This window comes from Vicia villosa, linkage group LG2, assembly GCF_029867415.1.
Source record: "Vicia villosa cultivar HV-30 ecotype Madison, WI linkage group LG2, Vvil1.0, whole genome shotgun sequence".
Lineage (NCBI taxonomy): Eukaryota > Viridiplantae > Streptophyta > Magnoliopsida > Fabales > Fabaceae > Vicia > Vicia villosa.
Window position 1 is genome coordinate 171,040,821 of NC_081181.1, and position 14,154 is coordinate 171,054,974.

General features: G+C 31.9%; 3 protein-coding genes across 5 annotated transcripts; 2 read left to right on the plus strand and 1 right to left on the minus strand.

The window, feature by feature from the left end:
• The first annotated feature begins 959 nt into the window (after nucleotides 1-959).
• Nucleotides 960-5,552, plus strand: LOC131652961 (uncharacterized RNA-binding protein C1827.05c-like). 2 transcript variants are annotated; one of them, XM_058922959.1, is made up of 9 exons: nucleotides 960-1,098; nucleotides 4,058-4,160; nucleotides 4,274-4,388; nucleotides 4,500-4,555; nucleotides 4,650-4,697; nucleotides 4,801-4,898; nucleotides 4,994-5,063; nucleotides 5,131-5,241; nucleotides 5,323-5,552. In XM_058922959.1, exons 2-9 carry the CDS (start codon nucleotides 4,074-4,076, stop codon nucleotides 5,368-5,370), a joined length of 633 nt encoding a protein of 210 aa, XP_058778942.1. In that variant the 5' UTR covers nucleotides 960-1,098; nucleotides 4,058-4,073; the 3' UTR covers nucleotides 5,371-5,552. The 2 variants fall into 2 exon arrangements, with proteins under 2 accessions (XP_058778942.1, XP_058778943.1); XM_058922960.1 differs by lacking the exon at nucleotides 960-1,098 and adding an exon at nucleotides 2,891-3,025.
• LOC131652959 (uncharacterized) lies at nucleotides 966-3,246 on the plus strand. 2 transcript variants are annotated; one of them, XM_058922957.1, is made up of 2 exons: nucleotides 966-1,098; nucleotides 1,334-3,246. In XM_058922957.1, exon 2 carries the CDS (start codon nucleotides 1,350-1,352, stop codon nucleotides 2,757-2,759), a length of 1,410 nt encoding a protein of 469 aa, XP_058778940.1. In that variant the 5' UTR covers nucleotides 966-1,098; nucleotides 1,334-1,349; the 3' UTR covers nucleotides 2,760-3,246. The 2 variants fall into 2 exon arrangements, with proteins under 2 accessions (XP_058778940.1, XP_058778939.1); XM_058922956.1 differs by having other exon boundaries at nucleotides 972-1,098; nucleotides 1,350-3,246.
• A 1,893-nt stretch (nucleotides 5,553-7,445) lies between the features above and the next one.
• Nucleotides 7,446-12,654, minus strand: LOC131650639 (uridine kinase-like protein 5). Its single transcript, XM_058920345.1, has 14 exons — nucleotides 12,543-12,654; nucleotides 12,359-12,450; nucleotides 12,061-12,130; nucleotides 11,857-11,972; nucleotides 11,684-11,780; nucleotides 11,531-11,610; nucleotides 11,256-11,450; nucleotides 11,072-11,155; nucleotides 10,928-10,988; nucleotides 10,797-10,857; nucleotides 10,406-10,499; nucleotides 7,941-8,013; nucleotides 7,780-7,862; nucleotides 7,446-7,688 (listed from the first exon to the last, which is right to left on the minus strand). The coding sequence occupies exons 1-14, from the start codon at nucleotides 12,652-12,654 to the stop codon at nucleotides 7,542-7,544; spliced, it is 1,365 nt and encodes a 454-aa protein (XP_058776328.1). The 3' UTR covers nucleotides 7,446-7,541.
• Between the last annotated feature and the right edge of the window lie 1,500 nt (nucleotides 12,655-14,154).

A 14,154-nucleotide genomic window follows, 5' to 3' on the forward strand; every position in this document is an offset into this window, starting at 1 on the left:
ATTTTGAACGAATTATCTTGAAAATCTTAATTATTTCATTCAACATATACTTAAAGACAAATTATTTTGACAACCAAGAAGATAGACCACTAGCTAATTAAAATAACATACTTTTTGGCTAATAATGTGTGTGAACCTTTTAACAAAGTTATTTTAGAATATAGGGACAAACTTAGAGCATCTCCAACCATGAACTCATTTTTGGGTTTTTTGTGGGACCTATTAAGTCACGTCAACTCGAAGCAACTCAATTAATTTTTCACTCAAATGGTGCAACTCTGAAGAACTCATATTAGGTCCTACAACTTTATTGTATAAATTAATATTTTTATTCATATGATATTCATATTGGGTCCCTTAATGGCTAGTTTGTATTTTATAATATAAAAAAAAGTGAACGAACCGTTGCATGTCTTTGTTCTGTTGACCAGCTGGAGCACTTTGAGAATATAAACTTTGATGCCACCTGGAAATAGGCAGCGACGAACCTCCTATTGGAGGTGGTCTTACAATATCCCTTTTAAGATTGAAATTATATATGACCAATATCATTGTTAAACTTTGAGACTTTTTGCTTATATATGAGGGAGTTATTGGCCAAAGAATTTGTTATTTTAATTAGTTAGTGGTCTAATCTTTTTGTTGTTAAAACGATTTGCCATTAGACATATGTTGAATGAAATATTTAAGATTTTTAAGATATTACGTTCAAAGTTTAACTATTAAAAAGAGAAGAAAAATAGAATTGTAGAAAAAAAATAAAATAAAAAAAGAGAATTTTAGTCTAAATGTCATTAGAAAACAATCAAATATAAAAGGTGACAAATTTGAGGACCAAAATCAAGCAATTAAAATTTAGCGGCTAAAATAAAAAAATTAGAAAATTTAGGGACCAAAATTAAACAATTAAAATTTAAGAGACCAAAATCTAACAATTGAGAAATTTGGGGGCCAAAACTAAATTTAAAGAAAACAGAATTCTTTGAAACCTTCGTGCCTGTGACATCGCCCTCGCAGCTCACAGTTTCTTCACCGGCCATTGTCCACTGCTCACCAACCACCGCCCTCAGCTCATCATCAATTGTCTTCTGTTTTAAGGTTAGCTTCTCCCTCTTTATCGAATAATAAGAAGGTTCGGTTTCACTAAAAAATAAATCAGAGGTTCGATCTCAAAATTTAGGGTTCAATTTTTGTTGATTTGCTTTCTTAGGTTATTTCATTTTGCAATTTGTTTTTTTTTGGTTAATTTCAGTATTTCTTTTTGGTTTCATCAAAATTTTCTATTTCTTTAAAAATTTATGTCATAATTTTGTTGAAACCACCGCAATTGAAGCCGTTTCATTTTGAAGATGAAGATGAGGAAGGTTCAATGGTTCTGGACTTGGGTGATCGGTTCGGTCATTTTGAGACTGATTCTAGTTTACTTCCCCAAAAACCTTAACCTCTCTTCTCGCCCCGAAATTTCGACCCCTCTCACTAGCATTCGTCGACTTGCTGAGGGTTACTGGTTGAAGCAATCATCAATGTCACCCTATGCTGGATCAATGTACCATGGCTCTCCTTTGTTGTTGACAGTACTTGGACCACTGACAGTTACAAAGATTGAGGGACAACCCGATGATCTTTTATGCAGTTTGGTTTTTGTGATGGCAGATGTTGTCGCTGCAATGCTCATTTGTGCGGCTGGTAGAAAACTTCAGGTGGCGTACGGTTCAAGTTTGCAATCTGTTGGGCTTTATCAATTATCAGAGGATTCAGATGTTTTTCTTTCAGGGGAGTTTGCTGCTCTTGTGTACTTGTGGAATCCTTTTACGATTGTTGCATGTGTTGGTCTATCAACTTCTGTGATTGAGAACTTGATGGTTGTGTTAACCCTTTATGGAGCGTGTGCGCGAACAGCTCCGCTGGCTGCTTTTGGGTGGGTTATAGCTACTCATTTGTCTCTGTACCCGGCAATCCTTATTATCCCAGTAATACTGTTATTTGGCTATGGCCTTGATGCTCCCCCAAGGAAATTATTCCGGCAAAGAAAAAAACTTGAAGTCGATGATTCCACCTCAAGCGATAGGAATTGTTTAGAAGCTGAATTGGTAAACGAGAAAAGGATGGTTAAAGTATTCTCACGGAGGCCAGTTGTGCTTTTTTTGTTCTGGGTTTTGATGTGGTCATCCTACGTTTTAATCCTCTGTGGCATTTGTGTCCAACAGCACGGTGGTCTGCAGGAGATGTTAAAAAAATCCTATGGCTTCATTCTTAACATACAAGATTTGTCTCCAAACATTGGAGTTTTTTGGTACTTCTTTGCAGAAGTTTTTGACTTCTTCAGAAGTTTCTTCCTTATAGTATTCCACGGCAATATTCTATTATTGATAGTGCCCTTAGCCATACGTCTTAATCACCGGCCTTGCTTTCTAGCTTTTGTATACATTGTGCTTTCTTCCATACTGAAGTCTTATCCTTCTGTTGGTGATTCTGCTTTGTACTTGGGTTTACTGGGCTTATTTGCTTATGAACTCAAAGATATGCAGTATTCATTCTTCCTGTTTTCTGGTTATGTTGGAGTTTCACTTTTTAGCCCTGTGATGCACAACTTATGGATATGGAGGGGTACCGGAAATGCAAACTTTTACTTTGCTACTGCAATTGGTTATGCTTTCTTGCAAATCATTCTGGTAATTGAAAGTGTAAGCGCCATGCTTAACCATGACAGAATGCTTACAAGGTTATCTACTGCAAAGCTTCAAAATGTCAAATCTTGAGGGCTTCTTTTGAAGTATGATTTCAATGCATCAAAAGTTTCTGTAGTGTCCCCGAGCTCACTTGATCTTGATCCAAAAAAGGAAAAACTATAAATTCCACGGCTGAACTACGGCTGCCCTTCAATTCCTTTTTATCATCCATATGTATTGCTTTGAATGCAAAGGTTTGTAGTATTTGAACGCAAGACTCTACAGGGGATGCTGGTTGCCAGTTACAACAGTAGAATTTTGTCTTAAGGATAAACATTCACGATTACTTTGTTAAGGTGATTGGAAGTTAGACTTCTTGATGTGCCATTTAAGATGTTTAGGTGGCTTCATTCTTCAAATTGAAGTACAACACATGTTGATTTGTTTGTATGTTCCAAAAAAAATCATAATTTTGTAGTATTTGATTGATGGATTTGGAGAATGGAGAGATACAAATCCGACACTTTTGTATCAAGTTTCAATGCTCATGTTATAATGATTATAATTTTTTTTTATATGTTAGTTTGTTATTGATTGACTTTTATGAAATTGTTTGTTTACTGAAAAAAAAAAAGAACTCTTGTTATCAATGTGTGATTGCATCATTCACTTTAGTAGGGTTGATTACAGGGTGCATGATTGTATGATTTTATGAGTCTATTATTTAGGATCTCTTAGAATTAAGTAACTTTTAAGGAAACACACAAACTCCCTATTTCTACAGATATCTCATCCAAAAAAAAGGAAAAACTCGAATTAGAGGAAAAACAGAGGTTAAACCAAAAATACACTTAAATTGTATAGGATCCATTTTTTTATTTGTTTATCATGTTTTTAGAATTGATGACCTTATTGTATATTTATTGTTTATTTCTGTGAATGTTAATTATCTTAATAAGCTGAGTCAATATCTATGCCACGTAGGATATGTTCTGTTACAGATATGTTAAGTTTCAGCTTCGTTTGTTATTTCATTGTTATGATAAACTCTTGTATGATACTTTCATTATTCATTCATTTTGAATAAGAGATTCATTTCAAAATATGAATCCTTTTATTCTCATTACTTTGAATTTTGATCTGTTTCTTTTAGTAGTTAAATGTGTGTGGAGTTAGGAGGAGGGATTGATTATTTTATGACACTCTCAGTCATCATCACTTAAAATTCGTATGTTATTGTTACAAATAGATTATAGCGACATTATGACTTGTATATTAGAATTTGAACAAATCGCTAATGTCCCTTAGTACACTACCTAACTTTGCCTTTTCTTGAATCAGTTTTTGAGTCCCTCTAATTATGTTGTTGCTACTGTGGTTTGTAACAGTTGTGTGAAAAGTGAGATGGGGACCAAGGCAAAGCAAGCTATGAAGAAGAGTTTGAAAAAGCTTAATGTTACTATTAAGCCAGCTGAGGGTGCTGATTTTTTGGTATGTCAATGTTTGGTAACATTTTTCCTCTCAATTTTTAATCTGCTTTTTCATCATGGTTAATGGTGTATTTGATTAATTGCTTAATTTTTTTAATCTGATTTGGTGTGTAGCCATTGGCAGGTGGTCCGGGTCGCAAACTTCCAGAACTTAAACCGTTGGAGAATACTTCCCCTGTTTTGTATATTGGTAGGATTCCACACGGGTTCTATGAGAAGGAGATGGAAGGTGCTTAGCTTACAGTTATAGATTTTTTTGGTTATGTTTATTGCTTCCTCATTTTTTAAGATTGCTATTTAGCTGGAAGGAAGCTGAATTTACAAATTTGTCTTTTGCCAGCTTATTTTGCACAATTTGGAACCATTAAGAGATTGAGAATTGCCAGAAATAAAAAGGTCAAGATCCTAAACTTGTTTTTCACCGCTGTTGTGTTTGCTTACACTTGTATCAACTATTAATATGATGATGGTTTTTCTTCATGTTTAACAGACCGGAAAATCAAGACATTTTGGGTTCATAGAATTTGAATCTCCTGAGGTAACAACTATTTCATCTGTATTGTGTTGTGGTTTTGATTTATGGTTATATAATCTTTGTTGTAACCTCTTGTTTGTGCTGATAACATTTCTATTTTCTATAGGTAGCAAAAATTGTTGCTGATACTATGCACAATTATTTGCTTTTTGAACACCTTCTTCAGGTGTATGTCGTACCTTCAGAAAATGTTCATCCCAGATTGTAAGTTACTATTTTATAGTTGTTTCTTTTTCTTTCTTTTCTTGTGTTAAAAGAGAGTTTATTATGAGATAATAAGGTGGTGTTTTTCTTTGTAGATGGAAAGGATTCAATTACCGTTACAAGCCGTTGGACTCTCTCAAAATTGAACGAAAGCGACATGACAAGGTATCTATTTTTATTAGTGGGGTGCTCTTTATAAAAAGAAAGTGAGTTAATTATTTTGTCATTTCAGGAAAGAACATTGGAAGAACACAAAAAGCTGGTTGATAGGGTTATGAAACGCGATAAAAAGCGTTGTAAAAGGATAGAGGCTGCTGGCATTGATTATGAATGTCCCGAAATTGTGAGCTTTTTCCCTTTATTAATCTTTTGACTGAGTCCATGTCTTGAATTTTTCTCATGTTATGTTTAATTGGTTTTGCAGGTGGGTAACTTCCATCTTGCTCCAAAGAAGATAAAGTTCGATGACTGAGTAGGTAACATATTTCCTCTTTAAAAGTTCGACCATTCACCTCAGCGAAGAATTTTAACGTTGAAATTTTGATATAATGCTCTCTTGTTAGATTTTGTTATCCTTTTCACAATTCATTAATTTTTGTTGTAGTTAATAACTTTTTTTAATCAAAAGATGAACCGTTTATTGGTTTTGAATACTGGAGATGGTTAATTGTTGATAGTAAAAGTATGGATAGGAAATGCATTTAAATTATGTTATGCTTAGGTCAAGTTGAGAATCAGGTAATTGTACTGGAGTAATAGCTTTTGATTGTCAATTAAAATGTGATAATTCTTTATGTTAAAAAGAAACATGGTTAAATAAAAGAAAAATTTACCTTTCTCATAACATTGTAATGTTCTTTCAAAGTTTAAAATGTATATTTTTTCCTCATCAACACGGAGCCTTTTTTTGCGCAATAACTGAATAAAAAAGTGTTTTTAATAATCTCACCATATATTTAATTATACAATATACTAAACCAATTTGTGAAATGGCGTCAATTATTATACAGCCATAAATGGGTCTCAAGCTAATGTTCCCCTTGAGGTCCTAAGTTCGAAGGAGCCTAGGACTAATTTTCGGAGGCTATGTGGGACAGTAATACTCTCGAGTGGATTCGTCGGTATGGAATGAAAGAGACCGCTCTATAAAAAAAAAATTATACAGCCTAAACATTGAGAATCTTAGCACTTACAAAATTTATCAACTACATTTTACACTGGGAACCTCTTTTGGCATAACACATTAAATCATTCCGATATGAAGTTGTTCTCCTTCCTGAAATATATAGGTGCTGAAACCATTACCAAAATAATTAATATATATATATATATCATTCAACGATCAAATATATAATAATTTTGCTGAAATGAAAACCACTATTATGACATTGATTCCAGTAACAAGAAAATCTTAAAATTAAATAGTATTGTAATCATTAAACCATCAACAATAATGCATATTGTTTATCTCTAATTCAAAATTACTTTCATATCAATTAATCATTATTGAAAAATTATAAATCGAACTTGAGTCTATAATACAAAGAACGATTTATGATAAGGGGATTCCTACAAAGACATGACCTGGACTACAATAAAGTATATGCAGTTGTAGTTACAATCAAGACAATTAGGTAGTGTTTGACCCAACTTTTTATCTACTTTTCTTTTCCTTATAAGGAGATGGAGGGCCAAACACATTTTTTATAAAGCTCTTATGAAAAAAGTAGTTTTTTTCTCAAGGCAAAAAATTAAATAAAAGGAGCTTGTAAAAAAGGCGTTGAAACCAACTTTTTCAGAACTTAAAACATGTGGCCGCGGTTCGAATCCCAACGAAAGCATTTTCTTTATAAAAAAATGCGCTAGTGCAGTAAATGACAATTTTTCAATTTTTTCTACGGTTCATAACATCTAGAGTTATGTTTTATTTTATTTTTCTCCTTCTGTTTACATCATCATTTTTGTAGATACTAGTTTTGTCCAACTCTTTATTCGTTTTGTATATTATATCTTATTTTATTGTATAATGATTTTCAATAATAATACTATTAATTTCTTATACTATACACTATAAAATATTAATACAATAATTAATCAATACGCATTAAAAATAACTCTAAAGTTTAAAAAATAATCATAACCAAACAACTTTAACTTAATTTTAAAAGCTCTTATTTTTAACTTTAACTTTAAAGTAACTTTTAAGACTTAAAAAAGTCGGGCCAAACGAGCTCTTAGACTAATTGTTCCAATTTATAGTTTCACAAAATAACGCATGATCTAACTTAAGTAAGCTTTTCCAAATGGAGAATGTGAAGAAGAGGCACATGTAAGTTAACTGGTAGAGTTAGAGATTACGAAAAGGAGACTCGTGTATACGGATTAAAGAATACTCTATATGTTCTGAAATAATATACCAGATCATGAAACAAGAACATTGACGGCTTCCTACTTCAACAAAGTTTGTTAATTTTGTAATTGCGCATCATATTTACTATAGAAACTCAAGAAGAAGAAAAAACAAACACAAATTGATTGTGCGTTTGTATGTTGATGACACGATGATAGGTTATTAAATTTGACATCAAAGAAAACAAATCTATAGATAAATTTTCATCACTATTTCGATTTTGCTATCGAAAACTAATCATCCGTGGCAAAGTAACGATCACCAAACTCGCCTAATCCAGGGATCACACGAGAACTCTCATTTAGCGTTGCATCAATCTCCGATGTTACAAGTTTCATCATTGGAAATCTCTCACAAACTGCATTTATTCCTTGTGGTGCCTACATCATATATGAAATTTACACTTAGATATATAATACTATAGTGCAAGGAATTAAAAAATACATAAGCATAATTCATAGTGATACTCACTGCTATTAAATTTAAAAAGATGATGTTTGATTCTAATACACCTTTCTTCAGAAGTAGAGAGATAGCTTTCACTGCAGAACTTCCTGAAAACAATTACAATTATTAGATATAATTAGACATGAAATATAGAGAGTTATTTATGTTAATATAGTTTGTTAAACCTGTAGCTAGAACAGGATCAAGTAGCAACACATGACGACTTGCAATATCTGATGGTAGCTTCTCATAGATTAACTGCATCACATTGTCAGATTATGAGATAATCACTTTGATTAAGTGCTTAATTAACTTCTCATGCATGCATATACCGTTTTTATAACAAAAAATCATATAAAGTCAACTAGTTACAATTTTTTTAAAAACCAAATAGAATCTATAAATAAAAGACACTAAAAACTAAGGTACAAAACAAAGGGTTGAAGATGGTATAAGGGGTACCTAACATCCAACATTACAGAAGCATAAATATCGCAAAAACAAACACCATCACCAACCTCCAAACAAAGAGAAAATAAAATCTGAAGCAAGGCAAAATGAAAGCGCCAAACAGAGAACAGGCTAGAGGTAGGGGTGTGCAAAATATCCGGTTTTGATGTCCAAATCCATAACCAAACCTAAACCACTTTTAAATATCCGGATATAATTGAATGGTTATTAACCGGTTTAGTTATTAATGGTTTGGTTATCCATTCATATAATCCGGATATAATTAAATGGTTATTAACCAGTTAAATTATTTTGGATTCGGTTATAATCCGGTTATTATCCAAATCCAAATATTTTAATTTTCAAAATATTAATTTTTTTTTGAAAAAAAATATTTTCGGAAAAAATAATTTTCAAAACTGGATTTTTTTTAAAAACCGGTTATATAATCACAACCAAATTTATAACCGGTTTTATAACCAGTTTTGATTAAAATGTGGTTATGGTCATATATCCAAACCATTTAAATGGTTTTAAAATGGTTATGGTTTGGTTTTTGAAAATAACCAACCATGCACACCCCTAGCTAGAGGTCCCCAGACAAGAACCAGCAAACAACAGTATCATCTCCACAGAAACAACAAAAACACACTAAAGGGAGGATGAAGACACCCACGCTGCTATTGACTTAAGTGTAAGATAAGATTCTCAAACCAAACTAAAAAGCACGAGAGTTATCTATGAACCTACCATGATATCATTTTCAAGCCAAAATAGTATTTAAGTATTCCACGCCATTAACAATCCCTCGTAATCCTAGACAAACCACCAATCAGAGAGAACATCTGAACGAGGGTCAAATTTTTTTTAGGTAAAACTATGCTCCAATTCAGCCACCTGAAAATCATGTACCAAACAACCACTACTGCCTCGCAGGTCACAGAAAAGGTGAGAGGACGACTCAAGGGTCTTCAAACCGAAAAGGAAAGAGGCTCCGCTGGGACTAGGGTGACCTCTCTCCCCTCTTAATAAGATTCTCTCTAGTAGAAATACGGTCTTGCAGAACAAGTCAAGAAAAAACAATTATTTTAGAAGAGGCCCAGCTCCTCCAGATTCTAGAAAGAACTAACTCCACTAGGTAGACCTGACGATCTCTAGTCAACTCCCAAGTGAGAAGGAAAGAGTACACATAGGCCGCAAATAAAGAACCATCTTTAAAAAATCCTAATCACCAATCTCTTCCCCACTTAAAATCTCAAATCCACGACTGAACCTCTCGCCTACCCATCTCTTCCACCGTACAATCTTTCTACACATGGATAGAAAATAGCCTAAAAAACCTAACTCGAAGAGAAATATCCTCAACCCAAAAATTGCTCCAGAACTAAGTGAGAAGACTAGGTCCAACTCTCTTAATCATATTATCTCGGCTGAGGGGTCCTCCCCTTTGGTTCCTAAAAGGGACACCCCTCTCCACTGACACAAACTAAAGACACTCAGCCTTCCCTCCCAAGATAGAAGAGATCGAAAATACTCCATATTTAGAAAATAAAATATCTCTCCATATGCTTGTAGCATTTGAGATTAGCCGCCACCTCCACTTATCCAAAAGGGTCAAGTTAACTACCCGAGGTTTGCGGAACCCTAAACCTCCAAGATTCTTGAGCTTGCACACACCATACCGCATAACCCAAGCAATCTTAGAATCCCTTCTAGCTCAACCCCAAAGAAATCGCCTTTGAATTTTCACAATCTTCTTCCAAACTTTAACATGTACCTTTAAGAACGACAAATAGAAAATATAAATGACATTGAAAGACATACTTAAAAAGGACCACTCTCTTTCCCAAGAACACATGCATAAATGCCTCCACGAGTGGAGTCATCTAGAAATTTTAAGTTGTTTTCGTAAACCGTCTTCAAGAGATTTATAAAAATAAATTGAAAATAACGTATATCAACAAAATAACTTCAGAAAAGTGTTTATGTTTTTTGGTTTCATTTGCACACAACAAAAATTAGGGCTGGATTCAAACTTAGACTTAGACTTTTGATTAAATTGGAAGAGATCTTACCATTTCATTAAAATATTTTTAGGTCAGAAGTGCTTATGTTAATAGATAAACTTGATTAAATAAATCACCAAACATATCCTTAATCTAGAAGAATAAGAAAAAGCAAGGTATTGGCATCCACAAACCTGTCTTCCATCTGTGCCATGTCCAAGAATAAGTATTTTACCAATTTTGATTCCTTTACAGCATGCTCTCAATGCATTTTCCATGCTTTCTCCACTGAGATTAATTCAAATGAAAACGGTTAATAAATAAGTTTAATATGCTTCATCCACCTCAAAATTTAAAGGGTATGCATTTCTAGTACTTAGCCCTACAACATTAATAATTAATTGTTAGGTTAATATTTTCTCGTTCATCCGATTTTAAACTTGCGTCTTCTAACTTCTTTAATCCTTACTTCAAATCAAGTAAGTTATCCAACTCGAGAACATAAATCTTCCTGCAATTACTATTTGACTGCACAATATTATCTGCGCCCCCGACAACATATATTAAAAACTTAAAATTAAGTACCTTCTAATAACTGATACTCCGCACAATCTGCTACAAAAAATCACACCAGAATATACAGATCCTACATCCACAAGATTAAACATATGAATACAATTTTTTAAAGAAATGTATCATTGTTAAAAAATAACTACCTGTTGGTGTTGTGACCTGTTTTTCTGTAAAAGGAAGGTGACCAAGTCCATGTTCAACAACCTAAAAATAAAATCATCATGCTTCAAAATTTATGATAATTTTTAAAATTACTTCAATTTTACACAAATTATAAACAAGTTTACCAATCTAATAAGACGATCTGAATAAAATACAAAATCATGTTTTGTAGTTCCAACATCACGGATTAGAGTATGCATTCCTTTGATCTGTATACATAAATAATACCAGTAAACAAAAATAAAGAGACTAAAAATGTAATTAAGTAGTTTTTTTTTATAAAATATATTATGATTGAGAAATATTTACCTGAAAAGTAGAAAAAATGACAAAAATATTGGGATATATTTTACACAAATCATGTTGACCAAGCTTTGTACGAATATTTTGAATTATCAAATCAATAGCAACATCATTATCTCCTCCCCCAGGTATGATAATATCAGCATATTTTTTTGTTGGAAGAACAAAATCTTCAAAACTAGGTTTTACAAATCTGCAATACTGAATATTTATGTTTTAATTAGTTCTTAAACAACATTGAATAACAATGCATTAATGACTTAATCATATAATTAACTAACTTGGTCTAGAACATTTTGAATGTTTCTCCCATGTTCAATTGTGAGGCGTTGAATCCTTCGCGTTAGGCGAATATCAGAATCTGCATTGCTTAAATCATAATAGTGTTTATTATCCATATGAACAAGAGACAAAATTATGATTAATTAACCAACCTTCGTCAACAAAGATCTTCATGTTCAAAAGATCACGAACACGAGAATCGTGAAGAACTAGTATTCCCTCTAAAACTATGATATCTGCGGGGTGAACCTACAAGAAACCAAAACATAAAAAGAGTGTAGGGTCTAAAGCAAATATTCGTGATTTTTGATATGTAGGTTAATACCTGGCGTGGAGGTTCAATTCTCTTACGAGTACTCATATTATAATTCGGTATGGAAGCCGGTTGCCCATGTTTTAATTTCTCCATACTAGAAAGCATAAGCTCTATATCAAATGCATCTGAAAATTAAGGAAGGAATATCAATTATTATTCTAATCTAATTGATTAGGTTTTTCAAAATAATTATGCATCAAATTATGTACTCACCAGGATGATCAAAGTTATAGTCATTAACTTTTTGTAGTATATCATCATTCAATGAGTGGTAAAATGAGTCCTACAAAATTATTTGTAACCGTGAAAACTATAATTCATTCGAATAATAATACAGAATTACGGTCGTTCTGTAATCGCCTTCATAGACACATTTGGTCGATTTGCATAAACAAAAATCATTTTTTTTGTTACAAAATCATATTTATTATCTCACATATGTAACATGATTCAACTTCACACCCTAATATTAAAGTAAAATAAAATTTTAATATTATGGAGAATTAATTACTTGATTAATGAGGACAATACGTTGATCATGAAGCTGGCTGTTTATCAAGTTGCATACAGTTGTTTTCCCCGATGCAGTTCCACCAGCAACACCTGAAAAATTTTAGTTTGAAAAAAAAAATTAATTAGTGTAAAAATAATTTAAAAACATAATAATAATTGTTGATAAAATTATAATTTGTTACCAATGAAGAAAGGCTGTTTGGGGGATGGTGGAGCTTTGGAGGCATTAGATTGGAGATAAAGCTTGTCCTTAGTGTCAAGATTCAATGCTTTTTCTTTTCCAGAATTATTCATCTCTATTAATTACTATCTACAAATCTATGATTTTTGTAATTAACATACATGTACATAACACTTTCATCTATGATTCAGATCAAAATAGGCTAACACATATGGTAAAGAAGAATTACACACCTTTTTTTTCTGCTTGTGTTTTGGAAAATTAGTTAGTGTTGTAGTATTAATTTGTTTAATTTAATTAATTAGTGAATTAATACATCAATTTGTGTTGTTGGCTATTAGTTTCTATTTTTAGTATAATTATATAAAATATACATGAACTAAATGATTCATTTGTATGTACAAGTGTGGTATGATGATGGAGACAATCAAGTATGTATAGATACATGATGGAAGCATCTTTAATGGTGTAACTTTTTTTTTTTTTTAAGTTTTTTGTGGGACCCATTAAACCACGTCATCTTGAAATAACTCATCTAATTTTTATTCCAATGGTACAATTTTAAAAAACTCATATTGGGTCCTACAATTTTCTATTAAAAATAAAGAAATAGCCATTCAGCAACACTCATATTTATATTTATTAATATTTTATTCTAAACATCCGTTGCATTGCATTACTACGGTTGCCCAACCTGGCCAACTCCAATGATTCAGAAATTGAAAATGTTGTTTGCCACGTTGGAGAACTTTTTAAAAAACTGACTTGAAGACACTTTTAGAAAGAAAAAAAAAGATAGTACATAGCAAGATTGTTTACTTTTAATTTAAAAATAAATAAATATTGTTTTATTTTATTTTGTATGTAATTCATAGTTAATTAAGTGGAGTTTCTTATGTGACACAGGGACAGACAGTACTTAAGTCATTTCAAAGCAGTTAGGCTTGAATAGTTAGTTAGGATTAGTTGCTTTTTAATTATATATATATATATATATATATATATATATATATATATATATATATATATATATATATATATATATATATATATATATATATATATATATATATATATATATATATATATATATATATATATATATATATAGGCTGCACATGTAGTTCGCTTTACTAATCATTCGAGCACTATATGCTTCAAAAGAATCACTTGACTAAGTGTTATTTTTCTTATCTCTTTATTACCATTTAAACCTTTCTCTTTGGAAGTTATCTCAAGGAAGCATTGGTTCAATTAACCTTCCCTTCAATGGGGAATGGGATCATAATTTCAAATCAATTTTCAACAAATCTATCAGTGTTTAAAAAAGGAGAACTATGATAGATGGTGCATGCAAATGAAACATATTCAGATTTTAAGATGTTCTTGAAATAGGATGATTTACCTGGATTTGAAGCCAATGCAAGTGATGCGCAAAAAGTTGTTCATCGTGAGTCTAGGAAGAAGGATTGGAAATCTTTTTTCTTGATCAATCAGTGTGTGGATTTAAACATATTTGAAAAGTTTATTGAAGAATAAACCCTAAGAGTGTATGGAATACACTCAAGAAACTATACGCACTACTACGAAAAAGGTATTTAATAACGGTTGGA

What these genes read in the sequence shown, in the direction of transcription:
- LOC131652959 (XM_058922957.1), top strand. Translation starts at nt 1,350, where the DNA reads ATGAAGATGAGGAAGGTTCAATGGTTCTGGACTTGGGTGATCGGTTCG.
- LOC131652961 (XM_058922959.1), top strand. Translation starts at nt 4,074, where the DNA reads ATGGGGACCAAGGCAAAGCAAGCTATGAAGAAGAGTTTGAAAAAGCTT. An exon ending in TAGAATTTGAATCTCCTGAG is followed by an intron (nt 4,698 to 4,800) that starts GTAACAACTATT and finishes TATTTTCTATAG; the next exon opens with GTAGCAAAAATTGTTGCTGA. An exon ending in GAAAATGTTCATCCCAGATT is followed by an intron (nt 4,899 to 4,993) that starts GTAAGTTACTAT and finishes TTTTCTTTGTAG; the next exon opens with ATGGAAAGGATTCAATTACC.
- LOC131650639 (XM_058920345.1), bottom strand. Translation starts at nt 12,654, where the DNA reads ATGAATAATTCTGGAAAAGAAAAAGCATTGAATCTTGACACTAAGGAC. An exon ending in TCATTTTTTCTACTTTTCAG is followed by an intron (nt 11,156 to 11,255) that starts GTAAATATTTCT and finishes TTATGTATACAG; the next exon opens with ATCAAAGGAATGCATACTCT. An exon ending in TCTTTTTAAATTTAATAGCA is followed by an intron (nt 7,689 to 7,779) that starts GTGAGTATCACT and finishes TATATGATGTAG; the next exon opens with GCACCACAAGGAATAAATGC.